This window comes from Triturus cristatus, chromosome 1_1 (genome assembly GCF_964204655.1).
Source record: "Triturus cristatus chromosome 1_1, aTriCri1.1, whole genome shotgun sequence".
NCBI lineage: Eukaryota > Metazoa > Chordata > Amphibia > Caudata > Salamandridae > Triturus > Triturus cristatus.
Window position 1 is genome coordinate 555,332,914 of NC_140579.1, and position 21,016 is coordinate 555,353,929.

The 21,016-nt window shown below is 44.7% G+C and overlaps 1 protein-coding gene across 1 annotated transcript in view; it reads right to left on the reverse strand.

Moving 5' to 3' along the window:
• Positions 1–21,016, reverse strand: part of CELSR2 (cadherin EGF LAG seven-pass G-type receptor 2) — a 691,477-nt gene that overhangs the window by 393,047 nt on the left and 277,414 nt on the right. Inside the window, exon 3 of the mRNA XM_085643385.1 lies at positions 11,099–11,321. Coding sequence (XP_085499511.1) covers positions 11,099–11,321 — 223 coding nt within the window. The remainder of the gene's footprint in view (positions 1–11,098; positions 11,322–21,016) is intronic.

A 21,016-nucleotide genomic window follows, 5' to 3' on the forward strand; every position in this document is an offset into this window, starting at 1 on the left:
AACGATCATTGCTTATATTCATATTATAGATGCTGCTAGTGCTAATACGATATACGACATCAGGTCGGTAGCGGTCGGTGGTGGGAGTGCTGCCGGTCGGTGACGTGGGAAGGTGCAGGGTGGGGATAGTAAACGATGGATTAAGGACATTCACAGGTAATTAAAGAATACATAAAAAAAAAAACATTGCTGCACACAGTAGCACACACTGCATCGCATTCGGCGGTGCAGTGCGCACCTTGAAAATAGTTTAATTTATTTTTATGTTGATTACCTGTATTTGGCCGTAACAGTAATACACAGTTTACTCGCCAGTGCCACCCACCCGTCCCCTCCCCATGTCGCCGCCCGCCAACAATCCCACCACCAACCGCTACTGCAGAGGGTACATTGCTTTCATTGCTTGTGTAACCAATATACATAAACATTAAACAAGAGATAGGCCACCCTTTGCAGGCTGGCTGCCCCAATCGAAAATACATTAATAATAATAGGTAGGGAGTGGTCCCCAGAGTGGGAGGAAGGGGTTTCCGCTTGATAATATATGACGTGCTTGCAAACTACTGCAAGTGTACTGTATGCTCATAATACTACCTTGATTCCTCTAGGCTTTGCTACTGTCGCGCAGTTTCTGTTACATTTTCTTCAAGGTAAGAATCTCCAGTGACACTTTCCACCTATACTGTCTCTTGGTGATAGTACATCCAGGCATACATCCATTAAAGTAAACGTCTATCCTTTTGTATATATCTCTTAACAAACCTTAGTTGGTTTCACCAACAAACACCCATGCTTCTGCTCCTTCCTTCCTTGCCTTGGCTTTGAGTTTGAACCAAAAACACCGCTGATTCTTGCTATCTAGTACTATCCACCCATACTGTGTCGCCCACCCAGGCAGGCATTCTTTCACCTTCCACCCATCCTTCAACAACCCATGCATCTGATCTTATTACTATCAGACTCCTATACATGCTTCCAACAACATATCCTTCTCTGCCGGTCAGTCATATTGTTTATCTCGCCCGTCCTTCCACCCTTAGTGCTTTCCCTCTATGTTCAACACATCCATGAAGGTCATCTGATCTGAGTTTGTCTTCTCCATAAAACATTCACAGCTGATTTTGGAATCAAATAGAAGAGGCCATTGGTTACTCTACTCACGCTGGTAATGCTACGTAAAGGGTGTCTTCTTCAACCGTTGTATAATGTCGCACAGTACAGTGAAATAGTGAACACAGTTCCATCTAGCTGTAATGTCAAGAAGTAATGAATATAACTCACCGCCGCCGGCCACTGCTGCTGGATCCCCCCTGGGCCCTGTCTCCTGCAGGTGCCGCCAGTTCGCCTGCCCCCTCCGGAATGGCCGCATCGCTGGCCCCGACGGCACTGGTGGATGGTAGTGTGCCTAGAAAAAAGCATCAAATTTTTTAGATGCCTGTAAACCTCCCCCTATTTTAAGTGTTCACTTGGAACATTGAACAAAAAGTTAATGCGATGCAACATACATCAGCACTAGACAGTAAGTACAGTCAGTAGACAGACACTAGTAGGATATGGTTCCACTTCCGAGGGTCATCTAGTCCTACTCTACTCTTTTGAAAGTTAGCCTGAGCCATGAGTAACCCTTTTAGATTCATCATGTCGACTACTACTCTTTTGGTGCATATTATACCTGCCAGCGTATTGATGTGCAGTAGATGCCTTTAAGGCCGCTTGACTGTTGCGTACAAGTGAAGAGGTCGAAAAAAAAACAACATATTGACTTTGTTTAGTTTATATTGCTTACCCATCACACATACATGTTACACTTTTTGGCATGACTGCAAAATGCTAGCATCATTCACCAGTATACTATCTAACGGCTAACTCGCAGTGTTTTTCTCATATATCATAGGCGAAAGATTCCCTTCTACAAACCAGAGATTTACAGAGCATAGTGGATGCAAGATGATGTAACCAGTATTTCTACGTTCTACGGTGAGGGATCTTCCACAATTATAAAGATCTTGGCTCTTGTTCTTGTTGTCAATCATGCACTTGTAAATGTTTACTGTTTTAATGTTAGGCTTTTTGCTGGCTTATTGACTATGGCTGTCGTAAATTAAATTTCATATTAACGATGTACAGAGTTTGATACTTGTTTCAAATAAACCTTTTGAACTTACACATAGACTCTGTGGTATTTGGTGTGGTGGAGTGGACTTACACAAGTGTGTGAGCAAAATGGTGTTTGTTATTATGTTCTGGATTGTCTCTGTCTCCGTCATCATCAACATTGTGTATCGTCTTCGTGGGGGGGTCGGGAGTGGGACCCTAATGTGAGACACTATAGCTAGTCTGTTAGGGGATCCTGGGTTTTTCTGACTGAGGTGTGATCAGTAAGATCCAACCTCCCATCACCACCATCCTATTTTGTTGTGCATAGTTCTGTATGTGGCTCTGCAGAATCATAGACAATAGTAGTATCATGTACTATCCGATCAAAAATACTAGTCAAATATCTGGTTGGGAATTTTGTTTGTGGTAATTGTCAAAGCCTCAACATTGAGAAGACTTGAAGAGGACAACCAAATGACAGGACCCAGTGGCTAGAGCTATTGGTCAATCAGAGTTTAATTGTTGCAAAGAAAACCGTCTATTAAAGAGTGGGCAACTGTGCAAGCTTCGCTACACACAGAGTAATAATAGTAATAGTAGTAGTAGTAGTATTAGTAGCACAGAGAGTCATAGCAGAGGGAGTTAGAAGCAACTTCGAGGCAGGGATAAACAGAATTAGTAAACAGATAGTCAAGGTCAAAGAAGTAAGCTTTTGTAAAAAAGATTCAGAAAGTGGAACCATAATTTAGAGTTTGGGAAGAAAAAGATGCAGTAACATAACATTTAGGGAAATATAAATGTCAATCTAACCAATGGAGGACTTACTGGGGCCAGCTGCAGGAGCCTCAGTAGAGGAGAGGTCCTGGGGTTCCCCCGCCGACTCCGACCCCGTCTTCTTGCCCCTGGGTGGTGCTGATGATCATGTAAAATATAATACAGAAAGAGACCAACATTAAGGAGTGCTGTGAGAAAAATAATAAATCATTTGGAAAAACAATAAGTCAAAGTACATTTTAGGAAACAACAAGTGCAATAAAATTGCCCTATCTAATCAGATGGATCGACTACTGGCTGCTTCCTAGTGCATTTACGGATCGTCTACTTATTTATGAACAATCCAGTGTTCCTTGATCATTCTGATTCCAAATACTAACAAAGCCTAGTAAGTACCACCTGACCTACACCACCTATTCCAGACGGGCCAATTGTTCACTAAGTCTGCACTTGAATTTTTTTCAGCCATCAAATGCATAGATGATGAGATGGAGGACACATGCATAGTTGCATACATTAGTGCATACATACAACAAATTGTGGGTTGGTTGCATAATGCTGATCTAGTTCTGCTACTGACTGACCATGCTAAGCCTACCACACACTAAACAAAGTACAAAAGGTTCGACGGAGGACTGGGGTAAGCAGCACTCAGTGACAGAGGATGCGTCACGCAGACCGCATAAAACAATTAGTAACTACTACTAACAAACTAAACCTAGTATCCAATATCCATCCACCACTATTTCACAGTAGGACAATGGAAGGACTAGAGTCTCTCTAGCAAATCGCATTACCTAACTTCAGTTCTGTAAAGTAAACTCTTACATAATCAGCATCAGCACAAGCTAGCGCAAACTACGTTGCAAACAAGTAAGAGTACCACCGGGAACCTGGGTCCTTAAATCAAAGAACATTTTGCTTTTTGGAACGTAATACCAGCAACGCTTGGCACGCAGCAGTAATCTTGTTGTTCATCTAATTTAATATACACAATCAGTTACTCACCAAGCCCGATGACCTCGACACCTAGCAGGTCCAACAGGTCCTGCTCCCGGTCCAGGATGTCGGACCACCGGTGAGCTAGCTGGTTGTGGGTGCGCCGGATCCCAGTGCACCGGAACACGGCCCGGCGCACCTTCGCCCACCGACGGTGCCGCTCCTGGGTAGCGTACCCGGAGCCGGGCCTGCCGCCTGCTGCCAAGGTCAAGGGGAGGAGGCGCTGGATGAAAAAAACAAGAGCCGCCACCTCCTCCTCCCCAAACAGTTGCCGGGCCTGCACCCCTGCAGGACGCATTCTGCCGCAAGGCAGGCGGCGCTTCTCTGCGCCTGCAGGTCCCTTGCCCTTGGGACTTGGTGTGCCCTTGGCCATGGTTCTGGGGTGGGTGGGAGGCGGAAAAGAAAAGTCAGAAGGGGAAAAAAGTTAGGGGGAAGAAGATAGAAAAAACTTTATAAAAGTAACAAAAACACAGTAAAAGTAGAAATAAAATGCAAAATATAAACTGAGGCAAACAGAGAGATAGATAATAACTAAAAAAAGTCAGGAAAAAGGCTTAAAAGACAAAGGATTGCTGAGATAAAGGGAGGATACAAAAGTAGGCCCAGAAACATGGCATAGAGTGAAAAACAAGATGGCCGCGCCCATTCGCGACCGCGTGGGTAAGTTCGCGCGATATTTCTCGCGAACATGTACAATTTATCGCGAACAAGTAAAATGCGCTCCCGAACACGTCAATGCACATCGCGAACACGCTATACGCGACCCGGAACAGGAAATAAGGCATCGCGAGCGCGCGGGACTATAGAAAAACAAGATGGCCGCGCCCATTGGCGACCGCATGGGTAAGATCGCGAGATATATCCCCCGAGCATGCAAACAGTTCCCCGAACATGCTTACCGCGCTCGCGAACAAGAAAAAGCCATCGCGAACAGGTTGCCACAAGCAACTACGCAAGCTCGCGAAGCTTCGCGAAGGTCGCGTAGTGCAATGACATCTTCGCGAAGCTTCGCGAAGCGCGACTACGCGAACTACGCCCAGGGTTAACTAGAACAACAAAGTTACATTGTGTTGGCCACTTCAGAAATAACTAAAAATGAGTCATTCTCTCACATTCTCTTTTCTTTGAATGGTATTTTACTTTGTGGTTCTGCAGGTGTTTATTAATATGTATATGTTTGCACTGAGGATGGTTGTTTCCCTCTCTATGGGGTTTTATCAGTTGTTATAGGTTTAAACTTAAAACAGGATAGCCTACATGTGTCATAGTGCCACTTGGCAGATTTGTCAAATAATAAATAAAATTTAGTTCATGACTTTCTATTTTTTTCTTGTAAGCAGTCGGGGTTACACAGCACAATCAATAAGAGGTCATATCCAACATTTCAAATCTAAATATGTCACTGATAATGGGGCGACATGAACATTCCTTCAAAAATATAGGCAATGATAAACAAGCATCAGCAAAGCCAATAGACCTGGTTTTGGCAGCCAGTATTTTGGATTCATCAACGCATGTTTTGTTTTGTAATGGTTTTTACACAACTTTATTGCTGGGGAATCTTTAGGAACCTCATTAATCAAGATTGGCTAAAGTCCCAAAAATGTTTTGGCCTCTAAATGCACACATTGCCCTAAAAGTCCCTGGCACTGAAAAGCGCTAAATGTGGATGTGCTCCTTGTGAGAGGACAGAATGCCGTCATTCACAGTGAAGTTAGCCTGTGGCTGAAGTGGACTAACTCACTGCCTCCATGCACTAGTGGGCGGAAGAAAAATGTGACTGACACAATAACGGATCAATGGATGAAGATGGCGGACTGAAACTCCCATATATCAATCACATACTTTTAGTAACATCAAAAGGTCTTGTTTAATGCCAGAACTAACAAGTATTGGCATAGCCAATAGGTCTCGCTTTTAGGACCTTATAAGTATTTAGTTATGCAGCACAATATCCTTGGTGCAACAACATCAACTGTTGCATGGCTAAACACTTATAAGGTCCCAAAAGTGAGACCTATTGGCTATGCCAATGCTTGTTAATACTTATAGGTCATCCCAAGGGTTGGCCCTAAAAGCTTATAAAGAAGGGTGCATGGTATTTAAAGATAGGACATATTCACTTAAGTTTTAAATGACCTGGCAGTGAAAAAACATCCAAAGTCTTTTTTCAATGTAGCAATGTTAAATCTACCATAGACTAACACTGGGTTACTTTATGCACTTAATAAGTGATAACTTTAGTTTCTAAGCAGATAGAGGAATACTACTTCCACTCATTTGAATTGTAATTGAAAATCTTCTCTAATGTTAAAGTCAAGTTTTTAAAAACCACTATTCTGAAAATGCCACTTTTAGAAAGCTGCCATTTTTCTTCTTAAACGAAATGAGACGATTTGTAAATATCCACGGTTACATGACTGTTAATGGCTCTACTGTGCTGTGATGTGCATTCCATCCAGACAGGAGACAAAAGGATCTTGGGTGTGGGGAAGTGTGTTCCTCTCCGGTTTGGAAAGGAGAGCACAATCACTTTACCACTGGTTAGCAGGAGCAAAGCGTGCAGACTCCTAATGCTAACAAAAATGTGTTCTCAAGCTGCATTCCTTCCCAAACATACCTTGGGAAGGATGCATCGTTCATACATTTTTAGGCAACCAAAGACTGTAGAAAATCCTATATTTTGGGCTTAAGCTAGAGAGGACTAGTCTTTGCATGGATGCGTACTGAAGGACAGTTGGGTGAAATACCCATTGACTTGGACGTCTGACAATATGAATGATGTTCACCAGTTTCAGTAGAGAAAAGGTGTGTAGGAATTTGGCCACATATCTATAAAATGGCAGCAAATACAATGTAAACTTCTGTTGGTCCTTTCAAAGAATGTTGAGCATATTTTTGCAAAATGTTTTCTAATAATCCCCTGTGCTAACGCACTAATCATTATTGCTACAATGGCTATTTACTTTTTGTATTCTATATTAGTGCACAATACAGATTAGAAACTTCATCCCTGACTTCTCGGAACCAAATGGTTTATTCCATTTAAACAAATGTCCTCGCTAGGGTCTGTGGTAGGTCTGGAGCCATCTCTATTCAGACACATCCCTTTGTTATAGCCCACATGGAGGTCGCTGAAAAACCTGTTTAACCAGGTCTATGGAATCAGATGTTTTCTAAAAGGGTCTGAGGGCCACATGAAGTCTACCCCCGAGGGGGGAGGGGAGGGGGGAGGGGAAGCGGGGTGGAGGCGGGGAAAAGTGTTTCATCAGTTTGAATTAGCCTACCCACAAAACTCATAGCTACACTTCAAAGAGCACAGAATCAAGAGGACTGGCTATGCCTGTATGCATGGTGGCAAATCAGTGTTCAACCAGCCTAGGGAGCCTATCACTAGTCAAAACCAGTATAAAACGTAAAACATTTTGCATCATACACAAGGCAATGTTAAAAAGCTGGCCAACTATTATGTACCATTTAGGAATTTGCAATTTCTCGTTTAATACATCAACTTAAATACACCACTTCTTTGGAATCCAGGGCTTAACGCTTTGGGTCACCCTCATCTCTCAGCTGAGAGCTATCCTTAACCACCTTCAATTTAGGAACCCCTGAAGTAATTACATTATCCATAGCAGTATCCTTGCCTAGGACAGTGACTAAAGCTTGCCACACTTGGACCTTCTCTTACATCTGGCTGTTATCATATCTACATCGTTTTGCCAGTGCTTTGTATTGGCCATGTTGACATGCCAGCGCTATATAGAGCTTATATAAATAAGTAACTGTAACATGGCCCTCATTCAGGAAACCATGACCATTGATAAATGCCTGCTTCAGTTCAATCTTGGCCTAAATGTAAATGAGTGTCTTTGGGATTTCCTGATCAGCGCAGGGAGTACATGTGTGTCATGTCAGACACAGGGAATAGTTAAACCAGTGCGGGGTCCAGTTCAGCCTTGCCATCCTTGATGTAAAGATTGCACTTCCTTGAGTGATCTCTGGCTCCTTATAAATGCATGACACCCCTGATCAACAGGAAGGTTGTTCATAGCATTACAATTTGTATTCCCTCCCGTATCCTTTCCAAAAGATGCGTCCTAATTTATTTTACAACAGTTTAGAGGGCCACTGGCCTGTATAAACAACAAAATCTTTTTTTTATCAAAACTGTTATAAAACACCCCTAAAAATGTTCCTGTATGTTCTGAAATGGACAAGAGGCCACTTAAGGACGAACAGGAGGAGGTTCACGATGGACAAGTATGCAGAACCATCAAATACTCCCCAAAACAACTGTCATTTAAAATAGATCGCAGATGTCCCTCTCTTGATAGTCAAACACCTTTGCCTACTCTTAAGAGCCATAACTAATCTCATTTTAAGCTAAAGATATTCAACAATGAGCCGTGGGTCGAATTTTAAATAACGGTACATGCCCGGGAGAAACTTTAAAGTAGTCAATAGGAGGATTTAATTCTTTCCTCGAGTATATATATTGCACATCACCGGCAAACAAGCAAGCCACGGATATATTTGAACAGTTGTTTTATTGAATTGATTACATCGTTCATCGCATAGAACATCATATGTAATTTATATGTTTGGAAAACAACACGCAGGGCCGGCTTTAGGGCAGTGCGACTGGTGCGGCTGCACTGGGCGCTGACCTGTAGAGGGGGCGCCGACCTCAGGGGGGGTGCTGTGTTTAGCAATAACTTATGTTTGAGGAGATAAGGGGCACTTTTGCCCCGTGGTATTGAGAGAATCCGAGGAGGCAGTCATGGGGTGTAGGGGCGCCAAAAATGATTGTCGCACCAGGCGCCATCAGCGCTAAAGCCGGCCCTGACAGCACGCTGACCTCATGAGCAGAGTTCTGGTTCCAGACGGACCTCTGCTCATAAATCTTATGTAAGCAAAGGCCCGGTAGTGATTCTTCCTTCTTGGTTGGCAGATAGAATGATTAATTGTAAAGACTGTGTCTGGTGTGCACGAGGCAGTGCGTCGCGTCACTCTTCGTGTTCGTGACCCCGCTGACCTGCCGGGATCTCACACATTCACTATGGCGGCTGCACGAGGACGTGAGCACAGAGCACCTGCTGTCCGGGCCCCTCGGAAGCTTCGCAGGCCGCCTGGCTTTGCAGATTCATGATTGATGCTTTAAGTAAGCCGCCCCTTCCAGCATATCATGGAGGCCGTTGTGATTTCCATCATTCGACTTCAGTGTTAAGTGAATTGGTCCATTCCTGCAAAACGCTCCTCGAAACTCAAAATTGAGAATGAAAGTACAATAAGGGAAACAAGCGTCTGCACGAAAACCGACCCGCCAGGGTTTGCATCAGTAATGGTTAATTAAATCCACACTCGAAATAGAAACTAAGATTAGAGGTAACATTTTGGTCATGGGGCCTTCAAGGTCGGAGTTAAAATAGCCCAAGGTTACCTTGTTGTGCTTTTCTGCACTGCCAGGAAACGTCTCTCTTCTGAAGCAGTGCCATTAGCTGTGCTCCAAGCGGAGGGGCAGAGCTGCCGCGCGTTTTCATTATGTGTGTAATGGAGCTAAAAGGTTACAAAAAGTAAAAAAAACATTATTTAATGTACGCTCTTTCCTACGCTGTTATGTTTCTGTCACTCTAAAATAACTGTTTGTTGTGTACTGAGTGTTATAACCGCCTTAGTAGTAATTCTTTGCGTGATGCACCAAATATACAAGACTATAAAAGTACTTAATTCCATTCCACAGATAGATTTTGTTGTTCCAACAATGCACTGTGAGCCCCTACCCACTTGAAATCACTAAGGCCGGCTCTCTCTCACCTTGAAGTAGACCACCTGTAGGTAGTTGTAGGGGCTCCTCTTGGTGAACTCGAGCTCCAGCTCCTCTGCGATCTGGTAGAGGCTAGAGGGTGGCCCGAGAAGCCACTGCTCGCAACTCTTCAGGCAGTCTGCCCGGTGCAGCACGGAGTGGAAAAAGCGCAGGTCCTTCAGGGGTTGGGGGTCTTCAGGGGGACCAGGCTCTATCAGCCCCTCGCAGTGCCCACAACACCAAGCCCGGTGGGTGCGCAGGGCCGCCAGGCTTCGCAGTGCCCTCTCCATATACAGGATGACCGATGTCCAGTCCCCCCGGTAGTATGCCTCCACCCCGCTGTCGTAGAGCCGATCGTAAGGCTCCAGGGGGCCTTCGGCTGCCGGGATCGGGGGCAGCACCAGTAGAAATGCGAGCAGCGCCAGTGTAGCCATGATCGAGAGGCTGCTCCAGCTAGTTCAGTCTGCTGAACTTGCAATGCCAACCGAGGCACACCATCCAGGAGAAGGGCACTGGGCAGTGAGAGCAGAGCAGTACCCTCTGAGTTGGCAGCAGGGCAAAACTACAACTGTACTGGCTATCACCACTAGATGGCCCCACTGCAAGTTCCGCAACATGGAGGCCATCTTGGATTGGGGTCTGTGCTCATCCTAGTTCAAAATAGTTTAGTTTGGATAGCCAATCCGTCGTGCCCAGTAAAACTTGTCGGTCCAGTGGAATTAACGGCAGCCCGTTGGCTAGATAAACAAAACGTTCAACGTCAGCGTGTAATGCCAGCTTTCAATATATTTTACTTCGAAGGGAAGACAACTCTATAAAGAGATTACACACATCAATACTAAGGGATTAGCGGTGTGCTAGATTGTATTAAAAACAAGCGTACGCACGCCTCGCGCAGCAGCAGGGGGAGGGGGGAGAGAGGAGGGGGGCCTGCGCGATTCACTTGCGGGAGCGAGCGGCTGGCGCCGCGATAATTGATAACATATGGCGCCAGCCGCTCGCTCCCGCAAGTGAATCGCCACACGTGCACGCGTTGCCATTGAAGGCAATGGAACGCGTGCACGTTTTTGGCCACAAAGCTGTGCCGATGACTAAAGGCCTCTCCTATGCAACGCATGCGCGCTGCGTAGGTGAGACCTAAAAAGGGTTCTCTACCAATGAGAGCAGCAAAAGTCAAACCTGTTTTAAGAGACACTGTGTAGGACAAAAACTGTGTGCCTGTCCTCGGCCTAGAAGTTGGTGTTAATTTAGGTGGAGCACTTGTAACAACAATGTCATGTGCCATATCTTGAATAGGTGCAGCAGGAGTTGTACCGCGAGGGCCGCTGGTGACTTTACTATATTTTCTATTCTATCTTCTTCGCACCTTTATTAATACTAGTTCTAAGGTACTCTGCAGCAGTGACCGTGCCCGATACTCACATGAGGGAGATGGTGAACCGGAAGCGCTGTCGGAGGCCTTTGAAGGTGACGAATGACTGTGCCGGGAAGCTGCGTGTGGTCATCTGGCAGTATGGCTTCTCATAATCATTGGACAGGCAGTCACACCTGAAGCCCCCTACCAGCAAGTTGACACACGTGCCACCATTTCTGCAGACTCCTGCTGTGCAGCGACCTGATCGGACATTTAGCTCGCAGTGGTCACCTGTCAAAAAGAGATAAAGCAAAATGTAAATGTAATGTAAAATAATCAAGATGAGAAAAGTAAATGCCAAATATCATAAAAGTGAGAAATCTGTCATTCAACCAGATAAGTGAACTTATGGAAGTCAAGAGATTTGGGTAGCCCTGTAAAAACATTTCTGCAGCCGTCAAAATACCATCAAAGGTAATGCACTTTCCCTTGATCTCCCCAGAAAAAGAACTGTCCACCAGCTATCTAACATCCAAAGTAAATGACCAATGTCTTCATACAAGAAAGTGCCTTGCCACAGTTCAGTTGCTTGTCAGAACCAATGGACGTTCTGCAGTGGTCTCCGAAAGAAAGGGCACAACAGGAGACCACAGATGATCTGCAGGACAATAGACAACCACAGGGAGATCCATACCCATAATCAGACTGCATGTTTTAATGAAGGAAGGGGAAGCGGGACAGGGAGCCGGTATCAGGCCCAGAGAACAGGAGCAAAACATAGTTTGTGCTTCACTTGTTGTGGGCAGCGTTCATGTTATCACTCCGAGGTGAAATCCATAATGATATACACAAATTCACACAAGATCTTCTCAGCTTTGTAAATTGGTTCACAGCCGCTCCAGTTGATGCCTAAAGGAAGATAACTGTAGCACCGCCTCAAGGAAACAAAACCAGACAGTGTGGCACCATTAGGCTCAACAGGCAGGGAGACTCATTGTGTCACTGCAATGGCCTGGTGCTGGGCACATGTTGATTTGGGGAAATCTGACTCCCCTCACACACTGTGGAGTTTCCTCTCACATGGAGACAGGAGCAGGGTAAAACGGAATCACATCATGGGTGTGTGCCAGTGGGCAGTGTCTTGGCGGGCTTATAACGCCCTTAGGGCTCAAGGGTCGTTCTTTTTACCTGCCCCCCAGGCCTCAGACCATACATGCACTGCCTTTAAACCCACTCATGCTACCCTCTTAAAGTTGCTATTGGGGAAGAAGGCAGTATAAATACATGTTAGTTAAGCAAGAGCTGGTTTAAAATGGATGCAATTCCCTCTATACTTGTGGAAAACTTGACATCTCCTACTTTAACACTATAACACTTTGCATCAACAATTTTACCTCTAATGTTGACTTACAGGAGTTGGTAAATTTTTGAGACACAAGGTGGGGGACCCATCTTCTGATCCCTCTTCTGAGCCCAGAAGCACCAAGGGATAAATAAAACGGGGAATCGGGCCAAGATAGTGCCTTTTGGGATCGGTGCCTGTTATCAACTCCAGAATATGCGTCGTATGGGCACAGGAGCAAATTGGTGATTTTTTCAACTTATACAATCATTTTTATGGCTAAAGTACGTGGGATAAGGTGCTGGCAAGCATTGTGGTAAGGCCAGTTAAAAAACTCGGAGATGGGTTTGGGGCTGAAGCAACGCAGGCCTTAAAAATTCACAGTTTTGCTGCTAGTCAAAATGTAGTATTGATGTAAATATTACAATTGAAAGTGGTTTGTTAGTTAAGATCTTCAGATTACCAGGCTACGCTGATATGGTCTCCAATGTAAATGTTTTGTTAACATGGAAAGCATTAATTGTTCCTTGTTTTGTAAATAAATGTAATTTCAAGCTATACGAAGATATGAAAAATTGGGTCTGTATGTTTGAGAGAACAGGAGGGTCCTAGTCTTGCCAATCCGCAGCCTATGACCAACACTTAGAGGATATATGGTGCTCTTCCATTCCAACCTGCTTCACACACATTGTATCATACACTATTGGTAATGCTTAGCTATTTGTTTGTGTTGCAATTCTTTATTGAGAACACAATCATGTTATATAGCAATTTTTATTTTTACTAAAATATTTCAGAAATACAAATCTAAGCATGATCGTGGCCACTCATGGTGTGAGCATCCAATGACAAATATATATCCAGGAAAATAAAGGTGTGAAAATAAAAAATATAATGGACTTATAAAGCAGCCACTTGTAATAAAACCAGTGTTCAACAAATAACGCACACAAGCAAACTCTAGAGTTATAAACATCCACTCAGCTATTCTATCATCGTTTTCAACCCCGCCAAAGTGAACATTCCATACATTGATTATTATAAAGAATCCTTTAATCTGGGGCCAAATGAACTTCTAATTGCAGCACAATGTTTCTAACTATACAACCAGTGACATTTAAAAAGCACTAACAGTCGTTAAGAGCAAAAGTTAACCAGATTATGAAAAACAACAAACCGTGAATTTTCACAAACATAGAAATAAAACTAATGCATCGACCTTGAAGCAGAGTATTACTTCTTTAAGAGTATTCACTAAAACACAAAACACGAGGCAATGGGGAAATTTAAGGCAATTTTTTTTTTTTTTTACAATTCTTTTTATTTGCAACTTGTTGGTCATTACGCATACATAATCACTTTTACGTACATTGCGGCAATTACAGATTAGTATACACACATTGCACTGAAGATGCTCTAGCATATAGTTTACTGATATTACAAGGGTCTTTACTGCGTTAAAGGTTCGTCAAGTGAGGAAATCGCAGGGGGTTCACACAAGTGTCCACGATATTCATTCCAGTTTGACCAAACCGCCACCCATTTCTGAGGACACCCCCGGGCCACATAGACTGTTTTCTCCTGCAGCATACACCAGTCCATATCTCTTTTCCATTCACTAAGCGTTGGCAGTGTGCCCGCTCCCCACCTGCGTGCTATATTACGCTTTGCGATCACCTGTCCGAGCGTAGCCCATAATTTGCCTTAAGGCAATTTTTAAACGCAGGATCATCTGTGTTAACTAAACTACAACCTGCTCTGGACTGGTACATAATTCTGCACCGAAACACCTGAAAAATAACCACCCTTTGTGTTCATGCTACCATCTCCGAAAACCAGGATATGTGCTACATTTACTGAAATTTGCCGGAAGAGGTGGTGACAAGCAAAGATGGATCCAGCGAATGCGGAAAGGAAGCGATTTTTAGAACCTGTGAAATTAACTTCCAAACTGAAAAATTATTCAGCTAAGCCGTTTTGGGTGTTAGTTTATTGGTTATCATTAAAAAATACATGTATGCACTTTATTTTGTCTCCATTTGATAGATTGTCAATCTTTTGCCTTGCACAAATGACAATTCTGACACCTTATCAACTGTACTTTTGTCTATTTTTAATATAATTAACAATGTTAGAAAAGTACCACTTAAAATCCAATTTAGGTATATAGGACTCACATTTCTTCCACTATTATAAGGCGGTACAGAACACAAACATAAATGTGATACATAAAAGGAGAGATTTTTATCGCTACAAAACTTTACACAAAACAAGAAGCCATTTTTAGGTCGAGCCTAGCGGCAGTACGCATGCGCTGCTCGCTCTGCGAGGCATGCAGTAGTCGACTATGCTGTGGAAGCCTCGCCTTCTCTCCGCTCATATTTTTGATTGGGTGGTGTCATTGTCCTTGGTAAATCCTGGCTTCCGATTGATAATGAGGCTTGCTAGTCCCACCTTGTTACCCCCCTGTCGCCACTTGCTACCTCCCATGAGGACTGGATCTGTTACTTGTGGCATTACACTGTCTCCTTCATAGGTCGGTAAGCACTATTTTTAGGTCTCGGCTGACGAAAGCAGAGCATGCTCTGCTCTCGGCATTCGCGAGCTTCTTGGAATCAATTCAGATTCCGAAGCTCTCGGAGGCAGAGTTGAAGCCCCACCCATCTATTTAATCGGCCAGCGTCATCTTCAATGCAATACGCTGGCTTCTGATTGTAAAGGAGGCTTCTAAGTCCCTCCTTGTTGCCGCCTTGTCTCCTTTTGGCCCCGCCCACCGGGATTGGATCGTTTACTGGTGGAGTTACATGGTCTTCTTCAAAAGCCTGGAAGCACTCTTTTTGGTTTTATTGTTATTTACTTAATTGCACAAGCGCGGTCCGTTTCGGCCGCGCTTGTGACATTGTGACTTGTTATATTTAGCCCCATTACAATGTCTGGGTTTTTCCTTTGCCTGTAGCAGAATGACAGAAACCTAAAGCTCCCAGATGAAAGGAATGCAGCACCGCGGGTGAGCGGGGGCGGGAGGAGAGCATGTGAGGTAGTGTTTTAGTACAAACTTCATCACCCCACCAAGCCCCATCACCCCTTCCACATAAACATTTACGAGACAGGCAGCTGTGTGTGTGTGTGCTCTTTCGACATGGGACACAATGGCGCCCATTCTTCCTCTGCCTGCCGTACTGTACGCAGCCCCAGGTACAAGCTGGGGCAGGAGGACTGGGATGGAGGGAATCTCTTATCTGGAGTACATTCGGTGGGTGAAGGGCTCGGTTCTCCTCTGACCCCGAATGAATGAGGCGGGAAGAGGCACAAGCCATCTATGACAATATTACAGGATGAGCGGGAGCAGAGTATTAGTCACGTTGTGGCCGTCTCAGCAGCGGCACGGCTTTCACATCGTGTCTCATCAGTGTTGTGAGGGGCCAATGGCTCAGACAGTCTAGCCTGCTGGTGCCCTGCTCAGGTCTCTATGGCAGGAGACAGTTTACCCTGCTTCCTCTTGAGTGCCAATCTGGTGTGTCTGTGCACTGGGCCCTTTGCCACCATGGCCAGAATTTGGGATTTAAACGCCACTGTCTCGCGGACAGGCAGCTGGCGCCCTGCCCCCCTCATTCGGGCACTCTGTAATTACCTGTCTCGCCTGCACACTGCTTCCGCACGCACTCTTCCATCTGGGCTGTTCCTGTCCAGCCATCACTGGGACGTGTTTATTGACTGCCGGCTTTACGTACTATCTGAACAAAAGGAATGGGAATCCCTGTACCTGCTTGTGCATGTGTGAAAAGCAGCCTTTAAAAGCACCCTGTTCAGACCTAGGAGTCCACGTTCACCGTGACCGCGCGAAGAGCTGCTTTAAATCCATAGCATGCAGCTGCTTACACCTCCGCCACAAGGGGGCGCCGTGCTGCAAGGCAACGGAGAAGACCAAAGGACTCCATCTATCTCCCTAGAGCTCTATAAATCTTTGCACCAGAAGTTGGAGTCGGAAACTTTTTATAGCGTGAAGTAGCCCCAGGCTATTGGAACGCTTTACATAAGCACCAGTTGCATAACAGTTAAATTTCTAGGCAGGAGTGCTGTGTGGAGGCACCCTCTGCCATTCATACACCCATGCAGAGCCCCCAAGCGAGGTCCTGTTACCATACAATCAGGGGCGGGCCAAGCCTGTGAGGCTCCAGCTGTCGGCCACGCCCCTAGATCTGCTGAAGCTCAAAAGAACTGGTGTGAACACTCCCCCTTTCAATAAGTTGTTATGGTAGCTCCCCGTTTTCACAGTGTCTGTTTCTGGCCAGGACAGTGCGTGGTGAAGCCTTTGATGCCTTCAAGAGAACTAAATCGGCCTGGGCTTCCCCAATCCTCAACAGAACCAGCATTTCTTTTATTTTTGTAGACTTATATAGCACGAAGTAGACACAAGGGTATTGGAACGCTTCACATAAGCACCAGTTGCATAACACAATGCTACATTTCTAGGCATGAGTGCTGTTGAGGCACCCGCTGCCTTTCATACATTGCTGCAGCGCCTCCAAGCGCGGCCCTGTTACCATACAATCAGGGGCGGGCCAAGCCTGTGAGGCCCCAGTCATCGGCCACTCCCCTAGATCTGGTACGGTTGTCCCGCCAGTGTTCATCTGTATGTGCCCCTGCCTCGCCGCTGGACTCCTTTCATGCCCCGGGGGGAGCTTCATGTTTGTGCTGCGCACCTAATGGCAAGCCTGCGAAGCTCCAGCCATTGGCCACTCCCCTGGATCTGGTGTGTGGACCGCCGGCTGTCCAGTGCTGCCTCTGAGGCCACTGGCCTCCTTCCAGGCCTCGGGGGAGTTTGATGTTTTTCCTGTTCCCTCACCCGCTACCTTCCACAGGTGGCCCAAGCCACTATACCCAGCAAAACTGCCCCTAACTCCACGTTACGGGGCAGATCTCTAAGGCAGACCCCGAGAGGAGCTGGAGACTGCCTCAAGTCGGGCGTTACATTGCTAACTGGACTGGTGAATTTGTGATGCCCCACTGCAGTCACACTTCAACTGCTGCCATTTTTCTTGCTGTGCTAATTTGTGTTTCTTTTCAGTTATGGGTATCTTGTGCCCGGCATGAAAGCTCTTTCTGAATATATGTAGCAGAGAATTTGGAGACACTTTGTCTTTAGATTACTGGAGGATCTAGGGATGGGGACTTAAACTTCTTAGTATGTGATTTTTTACTACCCTTACTTTAACTGTGACCTTGACGTTATCTGGTCTGCTCTTGGGCATAGTCTTTACTAGAGGTAAATACAGATTGAGCTTTTCAATGTTCATTGTTTGAGAATGTTTTGATAAGTAAATCAGCTTCCTTTGTTTTAAGCGGGACAAAGTGTTCTTGTGCAGCCCTCACTATTATGTTTTGATATGCCGATGTTTGATCAGATAGACACCTTTACATGGCTCTAGTGGTTCACCATCCTGCACAACTACCCTATAATTCTGGCACACAGTTTCATCATGATCTTCTGTAATTGGTTGCTGAAATAGGGGCAGTCAGTCTGAAGAGATGTCCACTTCTGAACTTAATCGAGTATGATGGAAAGCTCGGGGTGATGGGACTGAGGCCACTTTATTGTGCTTAAGAAAGGGGAAAACCCTCAACTCCTGAGAAAGCTTCTAGCATGGCCCTTTATTACGCCAAGGCGCCCTACCACTTTTCACTCCTCAAATCTATCTATTAATTAGGGGTATCTTCCAACTTCCATCCCCTCCCCCACCACCACCATACTCCGTTCCATAAGAGGCTTTCAGTCGAACAGTGGAAGGTCAATATGTTTCAGTTAGGAGCCTACGATTATTTGTCCACTCAGTTAGCACCGTTTCTTTTAGAGACAAATATATGGTGCGTTCACTGACCTGGTGTTTGGATCAGAATTAGCCATAGACTCCAAGTAGGAGCTCCTTCCCGTCTGAACTATACCGGCAAAAAACAATGGTAAAACTAGTTACTCATTATTTAACGGACCCTGTGTGCCTTCTGTGTTGCTCCCCCACATGGACTGGTCTGACTGGTCGGTGTGTAAGCCATATTTTGATCATGGGCCTGTTTTCTGCTCTGGTCTGCTAGGCCCAGGTTCATTGGGAATTACAATGATATTCTCCCAAACATTTTCTGTGACACACTTAAAACCATGCAGTCTTCCACACCTTGTAAACACTTATACAACTGGTGCTCATGTAAAGCGCTCTGTGCCCAACGCTGCTCTTCTCACTCTCCTTCCTTGTGCCTCACACTGCTCTTCTCCTCACTCTCCTTCCTTGTGCCTCATGCAGCTCTTCTCACTCTCCTTCATCGTGCCTCACGCTTCTCTTCTAATTCTCCTTCCTTATGCCTCATAATGCTCTTCTCACGCTCCTTCTTTGTGCCTCATGCTGCTCTTTCCCTCCTCACTCTCCTTCCTTGTGCCTCACGGTGCTCTTTTCACTCGCCTTCCTTGTGCCTCATGCTGCTCTTTTCACTCTACTTTCCTGTGCCTCATGCTGCTCATCTCACTCTCCTTCCTTGTGCCTCACACACCTCTTCTCACTCTCCTTCCTTGTGCTCATGCTGCTCCTCTCACTCTCCTTCCTTGTGCCTCACGCTGCTCTTTTCACCCTCCTTCCTTATTAATCACGATTCTCTTCTCATTCTCCTTCCTTATGCCACATGTAGGGTCACCCCTGTCTGTCTTGCACTGCTCTTTCTTCACTAGCTCCCTGCAGGGCCTCAAGCAGGCCTTCATCCCATTATTTCTGCTTGCATTGCATACCAGTTTCTTTTTGGGAAGTCCTATTTCACAGGTTTGGCTTCCCGGATACATCAGAGAACTGGACTGTTGTTTCCTCTGTCTGACCTTCACTGGACCCCAGGACAATTGCTTAAGAGGAGTGATGTGTTTTTGAAAGGGGGAGGGGCAGAGTTGAAGGGGAGGCGTCGGCGAGAGCGCACAGGCCCTGTAATTGTTTTCTACATGTCCTTTTGATCCTGCTGAATGATATTTTGTGCGCAAGGTTATTTTGTTTTTATAAGGGATTTTTGTGCATTTTGTTCAATAGATGGTAGCAACACCTGCGGTTATTGCGTTAGTAAATGGTAGAAGTAAAGGTTGAACGCTATGTAGAACAAGTTATTATTATTTTGTTTCCACTTTATATTTTTTTGTTTGTACATTCATTTTGATTGCATTTGTAAATTAGTTTGAGTGTATGCACGAATGAGTACGTGTGTACTTTTATTCACTTTGTTTCTTAATGCTTGCCATTTTCGTTAATTTGTGCATTCTTTTTGTTGTGTGCTTTTTCTCTGGTCGTTTATCCGTTCACCTACTATGTGGTTCCACTTTTTCTCACAAGACATCATTTTATCCCTTGTCACTATGATGAGGTCCTATCACGAGAATTTGTGTGTGTGTATGTACACAGATCTATATATTTATCCACCACCAGTGTCCCAATCCTCAAATTAACGTACATAGGCCGCTCCAGGGTTGCACTGTAATTTATTACTGTGTGTCAGAAACAGAGAGACATGCTGTGTTTCGGCCTTCGCTGTCTTGATCACACGATCCCACTTCAACTAATGGGTGCCATATATACCAACAAGCATTAAAAATGCAATAGGTCTCGCCTTTCATTAAGTTGAAGCCATTTGCTTTGCTATACAATACCATTAGCAAAGCAAATGGCTTTAACTTAATCAAAGGCGAGACCTATTGCATTTTCAATGCTTGTTTTTTTTGTTTTTTTTTTTTGCAGCACGGTTCGCTTTCACTTTAGCGGCCGTGCTTGTTTATTTAATTAATTTGCCATGGGGGCCTAAAGGGAGCGTTTCTTCTCACTAATCTAACAAGCATTTGCAATGCAATAGGTCTCGCATTTACGCGAGTTTGAGCTATTGACATTGCAAAAAACAGTGCCTTTTATTTTTGTTTTCGCTTTTAAAACATAAATAAAAGGCATTGTCATTTACAATGCCAATCGCTTAAACTCGCGTAAATGCGAGACCTATTGCATTGCAAATGCTTGTTGGCATTGATCCAGGTATGTGCTCGTACTATGAACACAAAAGATAAACGGGGTCCTAACGGTATTTAAAAGGTAAAAATAAGAGGGTAAATAAATAGAAGATTAAAGAGTGAAGATGATTGTGGAAATAAATGCAGTCAAATGTGAATAAAGAAAATGATCTGAATAAATGGACCAAATATTTTAGGTAATGAATAAAGCAAGGGGGCGCAATGGGGACAGGGGAGTTTAATACGCCTGGAGGTGAAAAATAGTGTACGATGGGAAGATAAAAAACAGAGGTGAATAAAGTATGGAGGTGAACAGAATATGCAGTTACATAAAGGAAGTGTAGCGAACCGAAGTAACACTTACAAAGCGATGGCAGGGACTAGCGTCATTGTATCAAGAACCTGGATAAATACCTAGGGGAAGGGAGACAACAAGAGAGGAATTACAGAGAAGAGATGGACTAAAGTGGGATGCGAATAAAGGAAGGCAAATAGAGGTGATGTGTGAATAAAGAAGAGGACAAGAAAAAAACGAAAGATTGGGACAGTAATTAAAGCTGGAGGTGAATAAAAAGTTGGTAGAGCAATAGTATATGTCAAATGAAGGGCAGGAGGTAAGTAAAGGAG